This window comes from Periophthalmus magnuspinnatus, chromosome 23 (assembly GCF_009829125.3).
Source record: "Periophthalmus magnuspinnatus isolate fPerMag1 chromosome 23, fPerMag1.2.pri, whole genome shotgun sequence".
In the NCBI taxonomy this organism is placed as follows: domain Eukaryota; kingdom Metazoa; phylum Chordata; class Actinopteri; order Gobiiformes; family Gobiidae; genus Periophthalmus; species Periophthalmus magnuspinnatus.
In genome coordinates this window covers 3,481,460-3,507,004 of record NC_047148.1, presented here as the reverse complement: position 1 = coordinate 3,507,004, position 25,545 = coordinate 3,481,460, and the positions used below count along the sequence as shown (strand labels likewise).

At 42.9% G+C, this 25,545-nt stretch overlaps 1 protein-coding gene across 3 annotated transcripts in view; it reads right to left on the bottom strand.

Annotated features, from left to right (window-relative positions):
• The window catches only part of strip2 (striatin interacting protein 2), a 96,757-nt gene that overhangs the window by 28,141 nt on the left and 43,071 nt on the right, over window positions 1-25,545 (bottom strand). For all 3 annotated transcript variants that reach the window (XM_055231755.1, XM_055231756.1, XM_055231754.1), the window contains 6 exons: window positions 21,030-21,262; window positions 13,188-13,253; window positions 12,362-12,425; window positions 12,120-12,191; window positions 5,004-5,078; window positions 1,911-2,008 (listed from right to left, as the gene is read on the bottom strand). In XM_055231755.1, the coding sequence (XP_055087730.1) occupies window positions 1,911-2,008; window positions 5,004-5,078; window positions 12,120-12,191; window positions 12,362-12,425; window positions 13,188-13,253; window positions 21,030-21,262 (608 nt within the window). The remainder of the gene's footprint in view (window positions 1-1,910; window positions 2,009-5,003; window positions 5,079-12,119; window positions 12,192-12,361; window positions 12,426-13,187; window positions 13,254-21,029; window positions 21,263-25,545) is intronic.

Genomic DNA, 25,545 nt, shown 5'->3' with positions numbered 1-25,545 from the left:
TAAAAGCGTATTGTTTAATCCCAGGTGCTTAGTCTCCATGTGCCAAAGCAGTTTTGAAGGTTTCATTGCCTCATTTGCTTTTCCCGCATATTACGCAGAGCGGACTCTGTGCGTGAGAGTCACCTTTAGCGACAAATCCAGATTTTAAGTAGGTATTGCCTGTTAAATTTATCTTTGTTTTTCTTGGAGGTCGTAGTCTCCTCTTCTGGCTCCTCAGTTGTCATTTTCCCCTTTGTTAAAAGCTCTCCAAAGACTTTTGTTTTGGCTCATTTTCACTCGGTTGTGGCTCTACTTTTGGGCATCGTGTCTGATGTGTTATACGTGAAACGTCATCGCGGAGACAAGAGCAGATAATATACTTGCTACAACATCAAATAGATTTCTGTGGCGATTTCCAGCAGGATTTTCATGATACATCTACGGACGAGTTTATTAGTGTGTCATTAGGGACGGGCGAAAGTTGCTCCTGACCCCTGTGTGCACAGCGTCTGAAAATCAGGGCTCTTTACGCAGGACTGTGAGCTGTGTCAGTGTCTGTGTCTGTGAGACGTGAGACGTGAGACATGAGCGGTGTTTGTTTTGAACATTGTTCCGTGAGTGTCACGCTTATTTTGAGCAACAATAAATAAGAAAATATAATTTTATTTTAATAATCTTCCAATTTAAACTACAACAAAAAAGAGCTAACACAAATAAAATACACTTCAATTAAATACTTAAAATTTATTTTCCCAAGCCACGCAGAGCCGCAGAATGAGGCTGAAAGAGGCGCATGCGGCTCCGGAGCCGCGGGTCGCCAACCCCTGAAATAGAGCCACTGCACGTAAGCTCGGCATCAATGAATCCAACTTGGTCAATGTAAAAAGACGACAAAAGTTTTCAGAGGAAATAAAAGCAGATTTTCCGTGTTGGTGCAGCTTTATTTTCTAAACCTGCAGATGTGTTCATCCCGTGTTGATGTCGTGTTGGTGCCAATTTTCAGGCACAGTTTTAAAAAAGCGTGTCCGTGCACCGTCTTTCTGTGTAAATATCTCATGTTACAATATGAAAACCTGCGGCTTATATTCAGGTGCAGCTTATATATGGACAAAATTTATTTTCTCTTCAAATTTAGCTGGTGTGGCTTATAATCAGGTGCGCTCTGTAGTCCGAAATTTACGGTATATCTAGTCGGTAACGCTCAACCTCCCGCACAAGCTCCAGCTCCTTCCCCCCCAGCGAGGTGACATTCCATGTCCCCAGAGCTAGTCTCCATGTCCAGAGACTGCAATGATTCCTTTTTTTTTTTTTTTTTTTTTACACAAAACAATATATAATTTTTTCGTATAATTTGTGAGCATGCAACTACCAGACCAATGAAGCACTTGAAATTACACAAAATTATTTGGGTAGTTGAAAAGACACATTTGTTGTACATTAATAAATTGTAAATTGTAATAAATACCATACATATTTTCTTTCTATAGTCTGAGCGCACAATTAGACTAATGAAGCACTTAGTTGGTTATTATCAATTATTATCAATAACAAAACACAGATTTCTGAACCCTCTAGTTATCCACATGTGCAAGTAAAGGCATACATAAATATGGAAAACCATAAAAACTTTCCTAATTTCTTGAACAGTGAGTCGATATAGAGATTAGGTTATGATGACGCCTATACTATGGAACAGCCTCCCTTTGCCAGATTCTTTCAGTCTTTAACAAAGTTTAAGATTAGACTGAATTAGACTGACATTTAATACTAGCTGGACAGGATATCTTGGTGTTTTATTGTTCTTTTCCTATTAATTGTGTTATCTGTATATTTGTTTTGTTGATTTTTATGTGAAGCACTTTGAGCAGCTGAAGTTATTTTTAAATGTGCTACATAAATTAACTTGAATTGAATCGAACAGGCTTACTCACGGCATCTCCTCTGGTAGCACATCGGCCAAGATGTTGATAGAGTCAGTTTTGGCTTTAGAAGTTGGAGCAGCAGCCAGTAGCAGCTTCAGGAGAGCAATCTGAGACAAAAACACTAAGAATATAAGATCAGTGTTTCTCAAACTGTGGTGCACTCTTTACCATGTGGGTTTGCCTGATTTAGAGTTATCTACTTTTATTACCTTCTTTGGATAATTTCTTATTTAGAACTACCGTAGGATCAATGTAGTCCACTTTTAGACCTGGTTATCCTTAAATTAGACATGGAATAGTCCTGTTATATACTTACTTTAGATTTGGTGGTACTTCGGAAAGCTATTTTTTCTTTGGTGTCATTAGCTGGGAAATGTTTGAGAGCCAATACATAGGATCTATGGTACTAATATTAATATCCATCCATCCAGCCATCTTCTACTTATCCAGAGCCAGGTCACGTGGACAGCAGTCTAAGCAGGGACTCCCAGACACGTCCTGCGGCTCCTCTGGTGGGAGGAGCTGGTGAAAGTGGCAAGGGGTCCAGTAGGCATCTTAAACAGATGCCCAAGTCACCTCAGTTGGCTCCTCTTGATGTTGTGGAGCAGCATCTCTACTCCAAGCTCCTCCCATGTGGCCGAGCTCCTCATCCTATCTTTAAGGGAGCGCCCAGCGCACACAGCTCCTGCTCCGGTCATACAGGGACCAGACAGCCGGACAGCCCTTGGTAAAGGGCCCCGGACCCTATACTCCCGGAGCCCCACCAAAGGGCACCACGATGGACATGGTCAAATGCCTTCTCCAGATCCACAAAGCACTGGTTGGGCAAAATCCCATGAACCCTTGAGGACCTGATTGAGAGTGTGGAGCTGGCCCAGTGTTCCCTGACCGGGATAAAAACCACACTGCTCCTCCTGAAGCCGAGGTTCAACTACCGGTTCTCTCCAGTACCCTGGAATAGACCTTACCGGGATGGCTGAGAAATGTGATTCCCCTGTAGTTGGAACACACCCTCTGGTCCCCCTTCTTAAACAGAGGGACCACAAGTCTGCCAGTGCAGTGGCACTGTGCTCGACCACCATGCAATGTTGCAGAGACATGTCAGCCAAGATAGCCCTACAACCTCCAGAGATGTAAGATACTTGGGACGGCTCTCATCCACCCCTGGAGCCTTGCTACTGAGGAGCTTGCCAACCACCTCAGCGACTTCAGCCAGGGTGATGGACGAGTCCACCTTCAAGTCCTCAGTCTCTGCTTCGTCAGTGTTAAACAGTGTTGGTGAAGCTCTGCTTCCCCCTCCTTAGGCATCGAACGGTTTGCCGGAATCTCTTTGAGACTGACCAATAGTCTTCCGACATGGCTTCCCTGAACTCCTCCCAACCCCAAGTTTTCGCCTCTGCAACAGCACAAGCTGCGACATGCTTGGCCCACCAGAACATTTCAGCTGTCTCAGGAGTTCCACTTCTTCAACCTGATGGCATCTCTTACTTCCAATGTCCACCACCAGGTTTGGGGGTTGCCGCTGCGACAAGCACCGCAGACCTTGCAACCACAGCTATGAGAAACCGCATGATCAATAGAGGCAGAGAACTTGGCCCACTCCGAATCCATGTCCCAGCCTCCCCCGAGATCTGGGAGAAGCTTTCCTGGAGGTGCGAGTTGAAGACCCCACTGACAGAGGGCTCCACCAGACGTTCCCAACAGACCCTCACAGTATGCTGGGCCTGTTGGTCTATCCAGCTTCCTCCTCTGCCAGAGCATCCAACTCACAACCAGGTGGTGATCATTTGACACCACAGCCCCTCCCTTCACCCAAAGAGGAGGTCAGCTGACACGACAACAAAGTCAATCATCGACCTCCGACCTAGGGTGTCCTGGTGCCACATATACTGATGAACACCCTTATGCTCGAAGACGGTGTTTGTTATGGACAAACTAGCACAGATGTCCAATAACAGATGATGGAGGCTGTTCCTCCCGATGGTGTTACTGTCATTGCCCATGTGAGCATTGAAATCTCCCAGTAGAACGACGGAGTCCCCGGTCGGCGCACTGTCTAGTACTTCTCCTGGGGACTCCAAGAAGGTCGGGTACTCCTGCACTCCTGTCCCCTACCTGAAGGCGCAGAGATGCAACCCTCTCATTCAATGGGGTGAATTCCAACACATGGCGACTCAGCTGTGGGGCAATAAGCAAGCCCACACCAGCTTGTCACCTCGCTCTGCGAGCAATGCCAGAGATATGGAGAGTCCAGCCCCTCTCATGGAGTTCAGTTCCAGAGCCCAAGCTATGCACCGATCCTTACACCCCCAGGGGTGTAAGGATCGGTGAGGGGTCGATGTGGGGCTGTCCTCCTGCCCCACATCGCTCCTTCAGGCTCTGCCCGGCTGGGCCCCGTGGGGAAAGGCTTGCTGTCGAGCACCGTTCCCAGGCCTTGCTCCAGCGTGGGGCCCCGATAACGCCAGTCTGGGCGATATAACTGGCCTCAATTGCATCCTCAACACCACGGGTTATTGAACCGCTCTTAGTCTGACAAATATTGATATCTCAATCATTTTCTAGTTGATCCCCATAACAATATTAATATTAACATATATCCATCAGAAATGTACAAAAAAAAAAATCAGTAAATATCTTGGTTGAGGTTCAAGCAGGCAAGTTGACGGGGGGGTCAAAGGGATCTGTATGGATCCCATACTCCAGGTTCTCCGAGGCCCAGAATTAGACCCTCTTCCAATTCATTTATATTAGATCCATGTGAGGTTTGTTGCCCGGGGCCCCCAAATTTCTGTTGATGGGCCTGGGTTCAGGTATCACGCGAAAACAGATATTATAATATTAAACATTAAACACCAAAGTGCAAAAATATCACTTCATGAAATTGCAATACTATCCAATTCGTATATAAATCTCCCACATTTAACCCCTATACTAAACACACCCTTTTTTTGGCCAATTGGTCAGGCCAATCCTTCTAGTCCAGCTACTGTGTAAAATATAAAAAAAACTACAGAACAATTTAGCAGCCCATATCTCAAAGCTGAAGACACTTTTTCATAGATATACATTGGTTTGACATATAGACATCATTCAGCTTCTTACCACATATTGGGAGAGATTAGGAAGCATGCCCAAATATAGAATCTCTGCTGGCGTTTCTTCTATGTCCTCTTCACCCTGTTTAAACCAGTAAATCAAACATTAATCACACATTATTACGACTAGTCAAACTTGAGATAGAGAACTTTTAAAAGTATCTGGACACCTTGGATCACCCCCGGACTAGTGAAGGATTACACTAACCTGCCAAATTTGAGACTAAAAGGTATGATATACTACGTGGACAAAATTGTTGGTAGCCTTTGGTTAATGAAAGGTGAATAGTCACAGAAATAACTTGAATTTGAAAGTAATAATGAATAAAAAAATCTATGAAATTTAACCAATGAAAGTCAGATATTGCTTTTCAACCATGATTCAACAGAATTACTTAAAAAAATAAACTCATGAAACACACATGGACATAGTGTGTCCACTAATTAGCATCACAGGTGTCACAATCTTGTGATCAGTCAGTGGGCCTATATATAGGGCTACAGGCCGTCACTGTGCTTTTAGTGACATGGTGTGTACCACACTCAATATGGACCAGAGCAAGCAAAGGAAAGAGTTGTCTCAGGAGATTAGAAAGAAAATTATAGACAAGCATGTTAAAGGTAAAGGCTATAAAATCATCTTCAAGCAGCTTGATGTTCCTGTGACTACAATTGCACATATTATTTAGAAATGTAAGATCCACGGGACTGTAGTCAACCTCCCTGGACATGGTCGCAGGAGGAAAATTGATGACAAATCAAAGAGATAGATAATACGAATGATAACAAAAGAGCCCAGAAAGACTTCTAAAGAGATTAAAGGTGAACATCAAGCTCACGGAACATCAATAATAATAATAGTACATTTTATTTATAAGGCACTCTTCATTAAACAAAATCCCAGAGTGCTACAATAAAAGAACATTAAAATGCTAATTGCTAAAAACAAAAAACATCAGCAGTAAGCTTTTCTAAATTAAAGAGGTCTTTAAATTAGCTTTAAAAAAGTCCAGGCTCTGTGTGGCTCTCAGCTGGGCAGGGAGGCAATTCCACAGTCGCGGTGCAGTTGAACAGAAGGCTCGGTCCCCCCCCCCATACAGAGCCTGATGGGGGGGACCTGGAGCAGCATGCTGCCGGGAGATCTGAGGGTGCAGATTGGGGATTGTGCAGTGATCAGGTCTTGCAAATGAAGTGGTGCCTGACCGGTGATACATTTGTGTCAACAAAAGAATTTTGTATTCGATCCAGGATTTAACAGGGAGCCAATGCAGTGATTTAAGAATGGGAGTGACATGTTCAAATTTCCTGGCCTTCATCAGAATTCTGGCAGCACTGTTTTGAATGTATTGCAGTTTTTGAATGTCCTTGACAGGTATCCCAACATAAAGTCCATTGAAGTAATCCAACCTTGAGGAGATAAAGGCGTGTACAAGTTTCTCTGCGTCTTGGAGGTTTAGAAGGGGGAGGAGTTTGGAGATGTTCCGTAGATGGTGAAACGATGTCTTGCACAGGTGTTTTATGTGGTTACTGAGAGTCAAATGTGGATCCAACCAAACCCCCAGGTTAGTGACTGAAGAGGAGAGACTGATGACCTGACCATCAAAGATGAATTATGATATAGGAAAGGAATGGATCTGATGGGGGTGCCAACAAGGACTGCCTCGGTTTTACTACTGTTTAACTGAAGGAAGCTGCTGTTCACCCATGCCTTTACCTCCTCAAGGCATGCAATGAGTCATGACAGAGCTTCAGATGGCCTTGGGGCAGTTCTGATGTACAACTGCGTGTCATCAGCATAACAGTGGAAGGACAACCCATGTCTGCTCATGACATCACCAAGGGGTAGCATGTAGATGGTAAAAAGGATGGGGCTGAGAACCGACCCCTGCGGAACACCACATGTGACAGGAAGAAGCCTGGACTTACTTCCACCCAACAGAACAAATTCAGTCCTGCTAGACAGGTAGGACTGGAACCACTGTAATACAGTTCCCGACAAGCCAGTGGTGGTGTGGAGGCGATCCAGGAGAATGGTATGATCCACAGTGTCAAACGCTGCTGTCAGGTCGAGGAGAATGAGCAGAGATGGTGAACCTGCATCATCTGTCATCAGTAGGTCATTTGTCACCCTGAGCAGAGCTGTTTCTGTGCTGTGGGTTGAACAAAAGCCTGACTGGAACGCTTGAGGTAGTTCTGAATTTGGGAGGCTGCTACTTTCTCTAGGACCTTTGACAGAAAGGTGAGATTTGAAATAGGTAGTTAACAAGCACCTCTGGATCTAATGAGGACTTTTTTAGGATGGGACAGATGACCGTAGTTTTAAGGGAAGATGGGACATGTCCAGATTGTAATGAGAGGTTCACAATCAGCAATGATTGAGCTGACCGTTGGAATGAGGGATTTGAGCAGAGCTGTTGGAATGGGGTCCAGTATGCAGGTGGACGATCTCATTCTTCCCAGTTTCTTCAATCTGGCTCTTTGAAACCACAGTAAAGTATGGGAGAGATGGCAAACTCCCAGACGAGAAACTGAGATTTCTCCATGTAGTTGTAGCCCTGGGGACAAGCTTCATTTAGCACTGAATAATCCCCTGGTTTGTGCCAAATTTCAATCAAGCACATAAAATCCAGTCTTTTATGCAAAATGTGATTATGAATAAGAAGGGATTTATTAGCAAGGGATTGTGTGTTAAATAATTCCATAGTAGCAGGAGAAAGATCTGATGGTGCAAGTCCCTGCAGGCTCCGCAATACACTGTAGTCCACTCTGCAATTTCCATTTTGCCCAACACTAGAGACTCTCGAAGAGCTACGTAATCCATGTGCGCCAGTGCTCTGATGACGTCTCACTGGTGTGACACGCATGGCCGAGGACCAGATGGAGGGGATTGTAGCGGTACCATGGAGGAGGCAAAAAACCTTTTTGCAGGAGCTTCTGTGGACATATCGGGGTCGCCGGAGGAGTCAAAGTTGTCTGATGATTGGGATGTAGGATGGAGGTAGCTGCCAATTTAGACTGAGCAGCTGAGAGATGGAGTATTTGAACATAATGCCCGGCGCAGTTGTAGCTAGCCCGGCACTAGCTATGGCTACTCAGCCGGCGTTCACCTTCACAATCTAGTTTGCAGACAAGCAAAACAGACGCCAAACTGTCCGCAATGCAGACCAGCTGGATGATCAACTAGGCGAAGTTACCATCCAAAGTAATAGTAACATGCAGCTAGTAGGTACTAAATCAGATTAGATCAGATGGGGACAAGCGGCGAACAATCAACGCCTGCGTCCTCTCCCACATCAACCCAGTGATTGTGTAACCGTTCATCCAACATCAGTGTCAGATCGCACCATCCGTCGTTGTTTGAGCCAAAGTGGACTTAATGGGAGACAACATTGTTGAAAATAAATCATAAAAAAGACAGATTGGAATTTGCCAAACTACATGTTGGCAAGCCACAAAGCTTCTGGGAGAATGTCCTATGGACAGATGAGACAAAAATGGAAGTTTTTGCCAAGGCAAATCAGCTCTATGTTCACAGATGGAAAAATGAAGCATATCAAGAAAAGAACACTGTCCCTACTGTGAAATATGGAGGAGACTCTGTTATGTTCTGGGGCTGCTTTGCTGCATCTGGCACAGAGTGTCTTGAATCTGTGCAGGGTACAATGAAATCTCAAGACTATCAAAGGATTCGAGAGAGAAATGTGCTGGCCAGTGTCAGAAAGCTTGGTCTCAGTCGCAAGTCATGGGTCTTGCAACAGGACAATGACCCAAAACACTTAAAAACACTCAAGAATGGGTAAGAAGAAAACATTGGACTATTCTAAAGTGGCCGTCTATGAGCCCTGACCTAAATCCTCTTAACCCTTTAGCGTCGGATCCTATCGTCGGCGATAGCGCGCGGATGCGGACTTTCCAGCAGCGTAACTCCGCAACCAGTCGTGCTCTCATGTAAATTCAAACAGCGTCTCAAAGCGGAGGCATGGGGCTATTTAAATATTTTTCCGTCAGTTACGGTAATCTGCCTCTGTTGCTCCGCGAAGGTGACGAATGACAGCGCGGGTGCTGCGGGGATTTTCCCAGTCATTTATTCGATGCGTAAAAGAAAAAATACGGATGAAAGTGTAAAATAGAAGTAGATGTGTGAAAAAATGCAGTAAATTCTGATACTTCCTTTAATATGATTTTTATGGCTAACAAAAATATAAAAGTCTAGGTGACCTATACTGGCCCATAGTGTGCTCAGTCCTTAAAGGGTTAAGCATCTTTGGAAGAAGCTGAAACATGCCGTCTGGAAAAGGCACCCTTCAAACCTGAGACAACTGGAGCAGTTTGCTCATGAGGAGTGGACCAAAATACCTGCTGAGAGGTGCAGAAGTCTCATTGACAGTTACAGGAATCATTTGATTGCATGATTGCATCAAAAGGTTGTGCAACAAACTATTAAGTTAAGGGTACCATCATGTTTGTCCAGGTCTGTTACATGAGTTTATCTTATTTTTTTATAATTCTACTGAAGCATGGTTGAAAAGCAATGTCTGACGTTCATTGGTTAAATTTCATAGAATTTTTATTAGGCCTGAGGTTTTCACCAAGTTCCGTGCTTCGTTTTGGCACAGTGACTCTTCGGGTCATCCATGTCACAAAAGTCCAAGGGGCCAAGTTTGCATTTTGCATGGTGTTGCCATGGCGATGCCTGGAAAAACCCATGTTTTTGCATTTTGTGCATCAGTGCTTCCAATGTCTATTGACTTTGTTTGGTAACAAGTGCAGCCCAAAGCCGCAATAAAACTGAGGCAAGTGGCGCATCAGCGTAACCCTTAGGGAGTGCCGGATTGGCCGAGGGCAATACCGCTTGTGGCTTTAATTTATTATTACCTTTGTCAGATTTAAATTATTTTCCACATGTGTAAATAATCATGAGTAATTGCAATATTGTGATGTTGTGTTGTAACATCCTGATCACCAATACATACATACAGTTTCACATATTTAAACTCTAAAATCATGTTAAAGGGTAAATTGTCACATTTTTAAATAGCACTTTTCCATTTTCAAGGCACTCAAACCACTTTACAAGTTAGAACCACTCACCCATTCACACATTCATACACCAGTGTACAAAGACATTGGGGGCAAGGTCGGTTAAGTGTCACAAGGACATAAAAACAGCATTCATCTGTGGGAGTTCGAATCACTCAACCTGTGGATCAGTGGATCTGACTGCTCAACCAGTAACGTTTATGTGGCTGGATTTGGATTGCCAACCTTTGGACCAGTGAACAAATACTCTACCAAGTACAGTCCCTGACAAAAGTCTTGTCGCTTATCCATTTTGTAGAAACAAAAGCTTATAACCTGACTTTAAATTAATCGATTGGTCTTATAAATGTCTCATATGAAAGCTAAAACCCTCCCAAATTATTCTCAATGTACTAAAATAAATTTGCTTCACTGAAGAAAGATTGATCATTTAACGAACACAGAAAGGTCAGATTTTGGCAAGACAAAAGTTTTGTCGCCTACAGAAAATTGAACAAATAACTTACTTCAAATACAAAAATATGTTGCATAACATCAGTGAATTAAGTAGTGGTGCTGTGAGATCCATATTTAATATCTTGTATGACTTCCATGAGCTTGAATGACTGCATCCATGCGGTTCCACAATGATTCATACAATTTGTTGATGGAGTCATCAGGAATAGCAAAGAAAGCAGTCTTACATGCCTCCCAGAGTTCATCAAGATTTTTTGGTTTCGCCTTCCATGCTTCCTCTTTCATTCTACCCCAGACATGCTCAATGATGTTCATGTCTGGTGACTGGGCTGGGCTGGCCAGTCCTGGAGCACCTTGATCTTCTTCGCCTTGAGGAACTTTGATGTAGAGATTGAAGTATGCAATGGAGCACCATCCTGCTGCAAAATTTGACCCCTTTTATGGTTGGGAATGTAAGAGGTAGCTAATACTTCTTGATATTTTAGGCTATTGATATTGCCTTCCACCCTGCAAATGTCTCGCACACCCCCATACTGGATGTAACCCCAGACCATGATTTTTCCGCCACCAAACTTAACTGTTTTCTGGGTGAATCTTGGATCCATGCGGGCTACAGTAGGTCTCCTGCAATATTTGTGGTGGCTGTGATGTAATTCAAGCACGGATTCATCTGAGAAATCCACCTTTCCACCTGCCACTTTTCCAGTGTCCATCCATTTAGCAGGCTGTGGGCCTTGGCAAATGCCACACGTTTTTTTAATTGCCTTTTGTTTAGTGCTGGTTTCTGTGCACTGATTCGACCATGGAGGCCATTTCGAGACAGAATTCTACAAACTGTTCTGGTTGACACAGGGACTTGAGGTGACCAGGCCTGGTGGAGCTCTGCTGCAGTGGAAAAGGGGCTGGCCTTGGATTTTCTAATCAACAAACAATCCTCCCAAGCAGTTGTCTTGCGGGGTCTGCCGGACCTGGGCTTGTCAAAAACATCTCCAGTCTTTTCAGATCTTTTTCTTATTCTTTGTACTTGACGCTGAGACACATCGAAGGTGTCAGCCACCTCAGCAGTGGATCTGGTCTTCAGCCTCTTGATAATTAACGCTTTGGTCTCAGGGTGGATCTTAGGTATGTTGTCAGAGGTCAAGTTGCAGTTGATGTGAAGGTCTGGTGTGCTGGGTTTCTTTTTATACACACCCACTAATTGATTGATCAGTAACTGATCACAGGTGAGGCTGTAATCTAGGATTGGGTGCATCATATGACAAGGCGACAAGACTTTTGCCTTGCCAAAATCTGACCTTTCTGTGTTCATTAAATGATCAATCTTTTTTCAGTGAAGCAAATTTATTTTAGTATATTGAGCATAATTTGGGAGGGTTTTAGCTTTCATATGAGACATTTCTAAAACCAATCGATAAATTTAAAGTCGGGTTATAAGCTTTTGTTTCTACAAAATGGATAAGCGACAAGACTTTTGTCAGGGACTGTAAGCCACTGTCGCTCATAGTAATAATAATAATAAATTTTATTTATAACGCACTTTACATTTGAACAACAAATCTCAAAGTGCTACAGTAAAAAAGACATTAAAAACAGAAGACAATTAGTCTTTAGTAATTATCATACTCACCATAGTCATTGGACATTGTTGAAGATCCTCCTCCCTCTTTATTTGGAGCTCAGCAATGGAAACGTATTTGTGCTAAAGCAAAAATATTTATTATTTCGTGTGATTAGAGTTAGTATTAGTTCTCTCCTACATAAAGCTCCCCAACCCCTCCATCATGTAAGGTACAATATCATTTGTATTATTATTTAAAAGCTTCACCATGAATTGTGATGCTCTTTTAGAAACATGACTTCACTGCTCACCTGTTTCAGAGTTTTCACACTCTCGTGGATTGGTTTGGGAAGGCCGACAAGTGTCTCTGTGTCACTGCAACACAAGATATATACATAGTAAACCATGGATTTGTATAGCACCTTGTCCCTCACAGGCTTCTTAAAATTGAGAAGAACAACAGTTGGCACCACACTTCTGTTTTGACCATTTTAAACCATATAGCTGCAATGAAGCCTACTTTGCACTAAAAATGAATCAGGAACAATAGAGAATTCTACCAAAATGCCGTGCATAATGTAGTAACCATAGACATATAATGAAGTGGACTAAGGAACTGTGACATCACCACGGACCCCGGAGAAAGAAGGCACCTGAATTGTCTGTTATTATGGTTCATATCTTGATTTATGGGCACAAGAGCAAAATAATTAATACATATTAAGACCAAAATGACGAGTTTGATAGCAGCAGTTACCGAGAGGGGTGACAGTCTTTTCAGTAGAAAGTGCATTGGAGCCAGAGTTGATGCAGGTGGAAGAATGCTCATATGCTCACTTCCTATTGGAACTCAGTGACTAGCAGGTAAGCTATGTCCAATTATATATATATACACACATATATACACATACACATATATATACATACTATGGGTAGCAAAAAATGGCTGATTTAGTGTTTAGTCCCACTTCAACCACCTGTATTCACAACCTTTTTTTTAATTTATGCAATGTAATTTATGGATATAATAAAGTTTAAATAGCACATTGTTCTGAGAAATGTGTTGGTAATAAAACAACAAGATCAGGTTAAGAAGTCCCACAAACGGCAAACTTTATTTGGAGTTAAAATACTTACTTTCCGAGAGTAAATCCAATGAACTTGTTTCTGCTCGTCTCTAGAAAGTGCTCAATATCTTTCTCCCTGTGAAGACAAACAGCATTAGATTCATTTAGAAACACCTGCTGATAAAAGCTGCATCTGAATTAGGAACTAACACACAGTCTATCGCACATCTATGCAATCAGTCACACAGGCTGAGAGATCCTTCTGGAGTTTTAATCATCCGCAAATCAGAGACAGACAAATGAATAGAGGAAACAACCTGAACTGGTTTATTATTATTCTGAAGCACTGTTGCCTGAGTCTGTTTTGCAGTTCTGTATACAGATGAGATGAACTGACACGACAAGCGTTCTGCACGTAAATTGAAAAATGCAGCTGAATCGAAATTAGACTTGTCATGATAACACGACTTCTTATTTTGAAGTGCAATATATTGCTTAAGTAAATATAGTCAATAAACAATAATGTTGAAACAAATTTATGCCATGGACACAATAACCCAAGAGCAAATTTATACCACAGAAGCTATTCTAAATCTACAATATAAAATCATAAGATTGAATAAATAAATAGTATTTAATTTGCATCTGTTAGGAGTTATTAATTCAACCTTTTACGACTTAAGTCTTATTATACAGCCAAAAATAACAATAATTTTCCCAGTAGTACAAAGAAAATCTTCACAAGATAAATACTGACCCATATATCATATATTGAACGATAAGTCGATATAGTAATTATCATGACAGGCCTAATTGAAATTGCTACTTTAGATGGTACAAATATCAAATCACAAATTAAATTGTTTTTAGCCATTTAAATGAAATATTCATTTTGAAATCAATTGTTTAATGAATGTTATCACAGCATTATGTCTTTTTAACTTTCAGGGTACAACATGCCTATAGCTTAGACCTAGACCTCTACAAATATGTTCTGAAAAGCAAGGGATTCTTCCCTTAGTTTATCAAGTTTACTTGCTATTTTATAATCTAATTGCACTCACAATAATTTACAAAGATATCCAGAAAGTTTTCCAAAATTGTGCAGCCCTTATATCGGTGATATTTTGTTTCTTACAAAAAAAAAAAATTAAACAGTACATTCATGACCATACACTACCAGTCAAAAGTTTGGATACACCCTTTCATTCAATATTTTTTTGGCTTTATATTTACTACTACTACTACATTTTAAATACATATAGAATACATTAATATATTTAACCAAGATATATGGAATTATGTAGTGAAGAAAAGCTAAATAATACGTGTTTTGACAAAGCAAAGGGTGGGTGCTATGAGGATTTGAATATAAAATATTTTGAAAATACATTTAGTTATTTAGTTTAGTTATTTAAGGTTCTATTTCATCCCTTCTGACCGCCAGAGGCGATGCTTCAAGCACTGGATGATCACTCTTGCGCATGCGCAGGTCGAGATTTAATAACAACAAATTCACCTATGACCTTCCGGTGACCCACGTGAGGCTATATAGTCACGTGACTCCGGAAGCACAGTCCCTTTTTTCTTCTCGCGCTTAGGTCGAGTGTGTTGTGGCTACTCGCGAATACTGCTTGGTACCTTGTTTCTCCCTTTGGTGACAGCTTACTGCTCAGAGTCCCGTGACTTGTGATTTGAGTACAGTGTATCACAGTCGGGGTAGCGAGTGCGACTCGCCCCTCAGGGGCTGCGTAAGCTGCGCGTGGCGGAGTGCCTCACCTGGAGCGAGTGTTTCCCTGACGCCGGTGAGGCGCATGTTTCACAAGGACCGTATGGTAAGTAGTTTCTGCATTTTTTGTTGGAAGCGACACCGGGTCGGTGGAGCTGGTTTGTATTGCTGCCGTGTTCGGTTCAGCTCGACTTTTTGCGTTGACTATTGCCGCATTCGGCTAAAATATCTCTGTTATTTTGGAACCGTGCTCGGTTCTTAAGCTCATTCTTATCAGCAGTGTTACTGTTCGCTTTGAGTTTTTGAGTCTACCACCAGTGGCGTTTTCGGCTCGACGTGGTATTTTTTAATCCCAGTTGGCGGATCAAGAGTGGCGTTTTCAGCTCGACCTGATCTAGTGTCTGTTGTGATGGAGTCCATGTGCTGTAGAGCCTGCATGACCCTGCTTCAACCTGAGGATGGACATGATTTATGCCTCTTATGTTTGGGTGTGGACCACCTTAAGGAGGGCTTGACGGAGAATGCTTGCATGAATACCAGCATTATGCCGAGATCCCTGCGTGCTGACCGCCTGGTCGCATTTGGAGGAGCTGGGCCCTCTGATATACAGGACACCCAGTTGCCAGCGAGCGGGAAGGTGAGGGGAAAACGCTCTGCTGCCGACGCTTCCCCTACTCCGCATAAGCGCAGCAAAGGGGATCGCTCTGCGGGATTATCCTCGAAGGTGGATCACCTTACTTCAGAGCTCACTAGAATGAAAGCTCTCATTGAGTCCATGCAGACCCGGGATAGCGACCAGCGAGCTGCCCAGCGGGAGGTGGTTTCTGTGTGTGAAGACGATGCCTTGTCTGTGGCGGCGTCAGATATGCACTTCCAAGACACTGACCCGCATACTGGGGACGGTTTGGATGCGTGTTCTGACATATCAGAGTTGAGCTCACACAACTCCACCTGCTCTCAGGGAGGTGACGATGACTCAGCTGCTTCCTCTTTACGCGTGGCTTTTGCAGGGTTGCAATTGGAGGCACCGACGGCGCAGCCTATGGCTTCTAGTGTGTTTTTTAGACAACAGAGCTCTGCGTCTTCCTTTTTGGTTCCTCCCTCTACGGAGTGTATTAAGGAACTTCATGCCGGCTGGTCAGATACAAAAGCGTTTTCTAAACCGACGTCTGATGGAAGGGTCCTTGCTGCCATGCAGGAGGTGCCCAAGTTTGGATTGGGACATATGCCAGCGATTGAACCAGCTGTGGCCTCCCTTATTGTGGCTCCAGACGAGGCTCTGAGACCCAATGCCAGGTGCCCGCGACCTCAGTGCCGGGTTACTGACGAATTGCTGTGTAAAGCTTACGACTCTGGGGCACGCATGGGTCGTATTGGCAATTCCCTGTCCCATTTACTGCTAGGTGTAGCGACTTCACTAGAGGCTTCTAATGTCGATGCGGCTACGCAAGGCTTGGTCGGCACATCCCTACAAGCATTTGCTTTTATGTCAAGGGAGCTGGGCCGCCTGCTGTCCATCCTGACCCAGGCGCGTCGGCAGGTTTGGTTGGCACAATCTCCGTTAACCGAGACGTGTAGGAGAACCTTGAGAGGATTACCGGTGGTTCCGGGTGAACTTTTTGGAGAGGCAGCGCTGGAGGCTTTGCAACGGACAGCCCAGGCCTCTTAGACTAGACATCAACTGGTGGGCCTTCACCGACGAGCCCCTCCTCCTATTGCTCCTAGGTCATCTACTACACACCAGCAGACATATGCTGTACCATCAAGCCCATTTTTGGCTCCCCGGCGGCCTGTTACAAGGTCCGGGCGCTCACAGAGTGATCGGCCCAGGGCTTCACATATGCCACGGTCATCACAGTCTGGTCACCAGCCCTCCAGGCCTCTGCCTACAGTTCCAACGCCGGCCTCCTGTTTTCGGCCAGGTCCGAATGACGGCCATTTCAGACCTGGCAAAATCCGTGGCACTCAATCTGGAAATAGCAACCTTGCTGGAAAAGGGTGCAATTGTACACGTAGACCCTCGGTGGGATCCGGTTTTTTTTTATTCAAGATACTTTCTTGTCCCGAAGAAAACTGGCAACCTCCATCCAGTTTTAGACCTGCGAGGTCACAATGTGTTTTTAAAAGTCATGTTTTTTCACATGCTACGCACCTCGATCTGAAGGATGCTTATTTTCATGTACCGATCGCACGCAATCATTGGAGGTTCCTTTGCTTTGCTTTTCAGGGGAGACATTTTCAGTTCAGGGTCCTCACGTGCACCCAGCCGCAACCAGGCCATTCACGACACAGGGCTTGTACTCGAGCATGTGAGCCCCTTGGGTCTGTGTGTGAATATGGACAAGAGCAGTCTGGTCCCAACACAGGACACTGTCTTTTTGGGGATGGCTTTAAGCACTGTCACCATGGTTGCGTGCCCTTCTCCCACAAGGGTCGACAACATCATGGGGATGCTGGGTGCATTCCAAGAGGGAGAGGCCCTGCTACTCCAGCTTCTGGGCATGTTGGTAGCAGCTTCCAGTGTAGTTCCGCTGGGACAACTTTTATTACGGCCGATGCAGATGTGGCTGAACAGCCTGCATCTGGATCCAACTCGGGTCGCGCACAGACGCAAGAGGCTGCGTGTGTCTCCCCAGTGTCTGCACTCCCTGTCTCAGTGGAGAGACAGACGTTGGATCCTACTGGGCGTCCCGTTGAGGCCTCTACCGTCACGGAGAGAGGTTGTGTATACGGATGCATGCTCCACGGGTTGGGGTGAAACATGGCAAGGTCGTGTGATACAAGGGACATGGACCTTGAGTCTGATCAAAGAACACATAAATGTGCTGGAGTTAATGGTTGTGGACTTGGCACTGCACCATTTTCTGCCGAACTTGCAAGGCAGGCATGTGCTTGTACGTTCAGACAAAAGGTCAGTGGTTTACCATATAAATCATATGGGAGGGACCAGATCAGTGAATCTCACACAGCGAACACAGCAGCTTCTCATGTGGGCGTCCGTCCATTTTGCCAGCCCGCGGGCAGCCTATCTCCCGGGGATGCTGAATCAGGTGGCAGATTTCCTCTCTCGCCAGACTCTCTTGCCGGGGGAATGGAAGCTTCACCCAGAGGTGGTCCGCACCATCTGGAGGGTCTTCGGCAGGGCCGAAGTGGATCTGTTCACTTCACAGGAAGCGACCCATTGCCCTCTCTGGTTCTCTCTGAGGGACAACACCAGCCCGCTGGGTCAGGACGCATTGGCTCACGACTGGCCTCACGTTCTCCTCTACGCCTTTCCTCCCTTTCCCCTGATTTATCAAACACTCCTGAGGGTTCTGCAGGAGGGACACAAGCTTCTTTTGGATCATGGTCTGTCGCCTTCGACATTAAAGGTATATGTGGCTGCAATATCTTGCTGGCACAGTGGTGTGAATGGTGGCACTGTGGGCAGTGACAAGAACATTTCCCATTTCTTGAAAGGTGCTAGACGGCTTCACCCACCTACACGACCAGTGGCTCCTTCATGGGATCTTTCACTGGTCCTGGAGACTCTGGGCAATAGGCTCGAATGGATGAGCTTGCAGACAGACATTAAGTTGCTGTCGTTTAAAACGGCATTTCTCCTCGCCACGGCTTCGGGTAAGCGTGTGGGTGAACTGCAGGCCCTGTCTGTCAATGAGTCCTGCTGTAGATGGCATGCTGATGGCTCAGGTGTAACTCTCTGGCCTAATGTCTCTTTCCTCCCTAAGGTGTTATCTTCTGCTGATAATGCCCAACCGCTCCAGTTGGCGAGGTTTGGCACGGAATTCACCACAGAACCTTTATGCCCTGTTCGCTCATTGGAGGCTTATATACAGGTTACGGCAGGTATAAGACAGTCAGAAAGTCTGTTTGTGTGTTATGCTGGCCCACGTAAGGGTAGGGCTCTCTCTACACAGTGTCTCTCTCAGTGGGTTGTAGAGACCATTAAACATGCTTATACCTCGCAGGGGCGGCTGATGCCTGAGGGCGTGAGATGCCATTCAACCATAGGCCTTTCTACCTCCTGGGCTGCTATGCATGGGATTCCCCTAAATGTGATCTGTGCTGCGGCCTCTTGGACCTCACCCTGCACGTTTGCCAGATTTTACCGGGTGAATGTCGCGGTCCCCCATCCCCTGGATGGAGTGTTACGCAAGCATCATGCTTCACTATGAGGAGGTAGGTTACTTGTCGTGGTCTATGGATTCCTCGTGACCATGTTGTTACAAGTCATCCAGTGCTTGAAGCACCGCCTCTGGCGGTCAGAAGGGATGAAATAGAACGAAAGTTACGTATGTAACTACGGTTCTATGAATCCCGGATGACCGCCAGAGGTCTCTGTCCCTCAGAATCCTCGTGCCCTCGCGAGAAGATTAAGGGACTGTGCTTCTGGAGTCACGTGACTATATAGCCTCACGTGGGTCACCGGAAGGTCATAGGTGAATTTGTTGTTATTAAATCTCGACCTGCGCATGCGCAAGAGTGATCATCCAGTGCTTGAAGCACCGCCTCTGGCGGTCAGAAGGGATGAAATAGAACCGTAGTTACATACGTAACTTTTGTTTTCTTTGCTACTTGATTCCATACAGTGCATCTTGCTTCATAGGTTTTATGTATGTGTATATATATATATATATATATATATATATATATATATATATATATATAATGTAGAAAGTAGCCATTTATTTTTAGATATATGAAAAAATAATATATCGAATGAGAGTATGACCAAATGTTTGACAAACATTTAAACAACAAATGTATGCTTTCTGCTCGTATACAATGTAATAAAAACTATTGAAATTCATTCTTTGAATGTCTGAGAACATTTGCACCGTTAAAAAGATTATGTGCCAGGGTTCAAACGGGCAGAGTTTTGTTGTAAAACGCTCTCATGTGTGTAACTGATGCCATAAAGAATGAATAACAATGTGATTTTAACAACACTGTCATAGAAAAGGAAGTAGATTTAGAAAAAAAAATAACTTTAATAATAATAAGGGCTTACACTTGTAATGCGCTTTACAGGCTTGTCAAAGCCTCTCAAAGCGCTACACTATTGTCATTATTCATTCATTTCCACACTTGGTGATGGTAAGCTACTATTGTAGCCACAGCTGCCCTGGGGCAGACTGACGGAAGCGAGGCTGCCAATCTGCGCCATCGGCCCCTCCGACCACCACCTATCATTCACGCACACACCACTTTCATACTAGGCAATGTGGGTGAAGTGTCTTGCCTAAGGACACAACGACAGAACTTGGTCTTGGACCCAATAACTATAACACTCAAATTTCAGAGTACATTTCGAAGACATCCTTGGGGAGACGAAATAGTATGATTGAATTCACAGTCACTAATTTACATAGATTTCGGTTAAGATAACAGTATTTGTCAAACAATGAGGAAAGTGTAGTAGTAGTAGTAGTGCAATAGAAACAGGTCAGGTACATCTTAGATTAAAAATGTTAACAAAAAAATGTATGATCAGCTAAAATTCAGGAATATTTAGTATTTAATTAGTTTTATTCATGTGTCTTCAATGTTTTTTTATTTTCTTAATTTTTTGTTTTCTGCTATAGTGCATATTAAAGCTACCCTCTGTGATTAGATTGGCTGGGCTGCCTCTGTTGTATTCTCACATACCACCAATAGATGGTATTTACATTATTGCTGTCAGAGAGTATGTCAGCTTTGGCCTGACAGAAGAAGAGCAGAGAGCACAGGTGAGTCTTAAGAAAGGTGAGGGGGAAAAGGTTTCACATCTGTTTTCTACTGGCAAAAAAAAAAATCAAATACACTTGCAGATAGGTGCTTTAAAGTGATATGCAACTTTCTGGAGATGGAAGGCCACCTGCATGATTCCATGGAAATAGATAGTTGAAACTAGGGATGCACCAATCCAGCTTTTTCAGTTCCAGTACCGATAGCTATACTTTAACTTTAAGTATTTGTAATTTCCACAGAAACAAACAGGAAGAGGCCCTTCTGCAGGCCAAATAAGAGTCAGTTTTGTGGCGATGCAAGCCTGCTCACAAAAAGGATGCATGTTTTTCAATGCAATAAATGCATCCATAATAATTTGTCAAAAAAGACACATATTTAAGTATTTGGTTGTCGAGTAGTGGTATGTAAATAAAGCCAATATTACAATCTTGTTAAACCTAATGAGAAGCACACCTCACTTTGGGAGCCCAGGGCAGTCCTTTGGGGAAGTTGATCCTGTCTGTGGGGGGTCTGAGTGGAGGAGGGGGAGGAGGGGGCTGGATGATCACATCTCTCTCCAAAGGGTCCACCTCTCCCTCTATCCCACTGTCCGTGTCCTCAGGGTCCTCCTCTTCATCCCGAGCATCATCGTTTTTAAAGGGGTCACGTTCGTTGTAGGTGTCCAAGCTGTCCTGTTTGACCAGTGGCTATAAAGGAAGTACAAGTTTAGCACTGTGTGGGCTATCAGCATACATGAAACGTGGGTTGGAAGGTTGAAGAATTTTAAAACATAATTTCAGATGGAGGGATTATACGGTATATAACTTTATGGGAAAATCACTGATTTTGAATGATATCTCCAAACAGAAAATCCACATAATTTGTCATATTAATCTTGTTCCTGTAAGTAATGTCAACAGACAATGCCTGTATGTTTGAATAATGCTTATCATTTTAATATAATAGTGAGAAAAGCATTTCATCCATCCATCTATCCATCCATTTTCTTCCACTTATACGGGCCCGGGTCACGGGGGCAGGAGTCTAACTGACTTCTAGACTAACCACACCCCAGACACTTCCTCCAGCTCCTCTGGTGGGACCCCAAGGTGTTCCCAGGCCAGCAAAGTGACATACTCCATCTAGCATGTCCTGGATGTCCCACGGGGGCCTCCTCCCAGTTGAACATGCCCAGAACACCTCCCCAGGGAAGGGTCCAGAAGGCATCTAGAACAGATAGCCACCTCAACTAGCTTCTGCACGTCGATACTCCTCTCGAGAAGCTTTACTCTGAGCTCCTTCTGTGTCACTGAACACCTCACCATTTTATCTTTAACTTTATACTATTTTGAGATCAGGGCTGTTATAAAAACACATTACTGATCGATTCATGTTTAGAAAAATCCTGTATTACTCATTCTTAGAAAAATTAAGGTTTCGGCCATATAGGTCATGTACTGTAGGTTTTATGTCATGCAACTACTTTTCAGTAACAAAAATGTAAGAAAATCTGCTGCTTACTACAGTGGAATGTGTAGAGGTGGGGCCAATCAGTGCAGTCATTTTAGATTCATATTTATATGTTAAACAATGAATAAAAATCAACTTATGTAATAACTTAAAACTGATTGCCTCAAGCAGCATGATGTGCATGTTCATGCCAGTTCATTCATGTTTTGCCAGTTAAAAAGCCAGTTCTACAAATTCTGACCTGCCCTCCACTTTCTGTGAACTCAACCTATTGAGCACAACATTCATGTTCCACTTTACATATTATTTATCTTATTTTACTATTAAGTACTCTTGTTCTGCAGATACACTAAATATAGGCTACTTAAGTGTATCTGTATTACAAAAACATAAATTATTTATTTGAATAATATTACTAAAGCTTTTGTGCATTTAATAAAGACAGTGCTAACAAAGGGTTTGATGGTGTATTTGTACAATACTGACTCACTGAAAACTGCAAGTTACAGGAAGTGCAGAGTGGAGTTTATAATTATTAGACAGGAGGACTGGTGTAAAGACTGATAGTTGCTGTACTGTATATAATATTATTGCCCTGCCCACAATGCCTGACGTTTAGGTGAAAAACTTGGCACAGACTGCTGCCATAGCAATAATATTTTGAAATGAAAATGTTATCTTTTTTCGAATTGCCAAATGTTTTTCAAGCCAGGAAGTAGTGATGTCATTGATAACTATAAGAGCATGTTTTGAGATTACGCTTCACTTAAAGGATGATAGTTTAAACCATAATGGAGGACTATGGCTCTGTTAACTCCCTTCTTACTCCCAATTTTGAACTATAATAGAGAAACAAGTAGTTACTTCCATATGGTTCTCATTCAATTAAACATCAAAATTTATTTAATTAATGCCTAAGAAAAATTAGTTATTTTATGCCACATGCACATGGAATAATAAATGTGTCTCAGAACAGATCTTTAGGTTGCCTCATTAGGTCAGAAGATATAGCAAAATTAATTGTAAAAATATTGTAATAACATACATAAGTAACCAATGTTTTACTGTATATTTATATATATATAAAAAAAAAAAAAGACAACTGGCTTTCTTTCACAACAAGCACAGGCAGCATCCCCAAACAACCACACATCTGCATTCAAAAAGTGTACAAACAACTCATGTCACATGTCAATACTACTTTCCCTTTAAACAAACAAACTCAAATCTTATACACACGTGAACAAAATTGTCGGTACCCTTCAGTTAATGAAAGAAAAACTCACGATACTCACAGAAATAACTTGAATCTGACAAAAGTAATAATAAATTTAAAAAATCAATGAAATTTAACCAATGAAAATCAGACATTGCTTTTCAACCATGCTTCAACAGAATTACTGAAAAAAATAAACTGGACAAAAATGATGGTACCCCTAGAAAAGACTGAAAACAATGTGACCAAAGGGACATGTTAATCCAAGGTGTGTCCACTAATTAGTATCACAGGTGTCTACAATCTTGTGATCAGTCAGTGGGCCTATATATAGGGCTACAGATAGTCACTGTGCTGTTTGGTGACATGGTATGTACCACACTCAACATGGACCAGAGGAAGCTAAGGAAAGAGTTGTTTCAGGAGATTAGAAAGAAAATTATAGACAAGCATGTTAAAGGTAAAGGCTATAAGACCATCTCCAAGCAGCTTGATGTTCCTGTCACTACAGTTGCATATATTATTCAGAAATTTAAGATCCATGGGACTGTAGTGAACCTGCCTGGACGTGGCCACAGGAGGAAAATTGATGACAAATCAAAGAGATGGATAATACGAATGGTAACAAAAGAGCCCAGAAAAACTTCTAAAGAGATTAAAGATGAACTTCAAGCTCAAGGAATATCAGTGTCAGATCGCGCCATCTGCCGTTGATTGAGCCAAAGTGGACTTAATGGGAGGCGACCAAGGAGGACACCATTGTTGAAAACAAATCATAAAAAAGCCAGATTGGAATTTGCCAAGCTACATGCTGACAAGCCACAAAGCTGTGGACAAATGAGACAAAAATTGAAATTTTTGCCAAGGCAAGGCTCTGTGTTCACAGACGGAAACATGAAGCATATCAAGAAAATAACATTGTCCCTACTGTGAAAAGTGGAGGCTCTGTTATGTTCTGGGGCTGCTTTGCTACATCTGTCATGGGGTGTCTTGAATGAAATCTCAAGACTATCATGGGATTCTAGAGAGAAATGTGCTGGCCAGTGTCAGAAAGCTTGGTCTCAGTTGCAGGTCATGGGTCTTGCAACAGGACAATGACCCAAAATGACCCCACACAGCTAAAAAAAAACACCCAAGAATGGCTAAGAGGAAACACTGGACTATTCTAAAGTGGGCTTCTATGAGCCCTGACCTAAATCCTATTGAGCATCTTTGGAAGGAGCTGAAACATGCCATCTGGAAAAGGCACCTTCAAACCTAAGACAACTGGAGCAGCTTGCTCATGAGGAGTGTGCCAAAATACCTGCTGGGAGGTGCAGAAGTCTCACTTTATTAATTTTTTTTTTATAGATATAATTCTCTTGAAGCATGGTTAAAAAGCAATGCCTGACTTTCTTTGGTTAAATTTCATAGTTTTTTTTATTTATTATTCCTTTTGTCAGATTCAAGTTATTTCTGTGACTATTGTGAGTTTTTCTTTCATTAACTGATGAGTACCAACAATGTGTGTATTTACATAATCTACAGGGAATGGCTGTGGCAGTGCAAGCATCAGGCATGGGGAGGCAGTTTTAACAGTTTCGGAGTATTATCTATGGTACTCTATTTATACTGTTAATGCTGAACTATGTGAATGGTGGACAAGTGAAAAAGACAGGACTAGGTGAAACTGTGCAAAAGCCATTCACTGCTTTGTGCCCCACTAAACCTTGTGTTTTTCTATCAGGGTTAGGGGGCAACTACTTTTAATGTTATTCATTTACGCATATATTATGCAAAACTGGCTCTTGTGAGCTTTGAGTCATGTTTTAATGCTGTTACCATATCAAAAACATACCTGGAGTTGTGTTTTGTTTCATTAACTGCTCTTATTAGCCTGTCTACATCTCCTGAAGCTCAAAATGCTCTGTTCCACCTTGTGATGTCATGCAGTGGTAGTTTTCTAGTTAACAGCTACCTTTTACCTTAAATTCAGTAGAGATTGGCAATTCCAGGGCTAAAATTATCCAAACGATTTTAGTGAAGGTGTGTGGAGTGTAAATACACAGTGGAGCACTTCCTGTATTACCATATGACATCACAAGGTGGAATACAGTGTTTTCTGCCTAAATATGCAGGGTTTGTGTGCTAAACATGTGTGAATGAAACAAAGCACAACTCCAGGTATGTTTGTGATGAGAAAACAACATTATAACACAGATCAGAAATTAGTGTAATATTGGCCCTTTAAGACAAGACAGTACAAATGAATAATCGTTACATTAACTGTGTCCAAGCAATTTCCCTCATGGATCAATAGTCCAA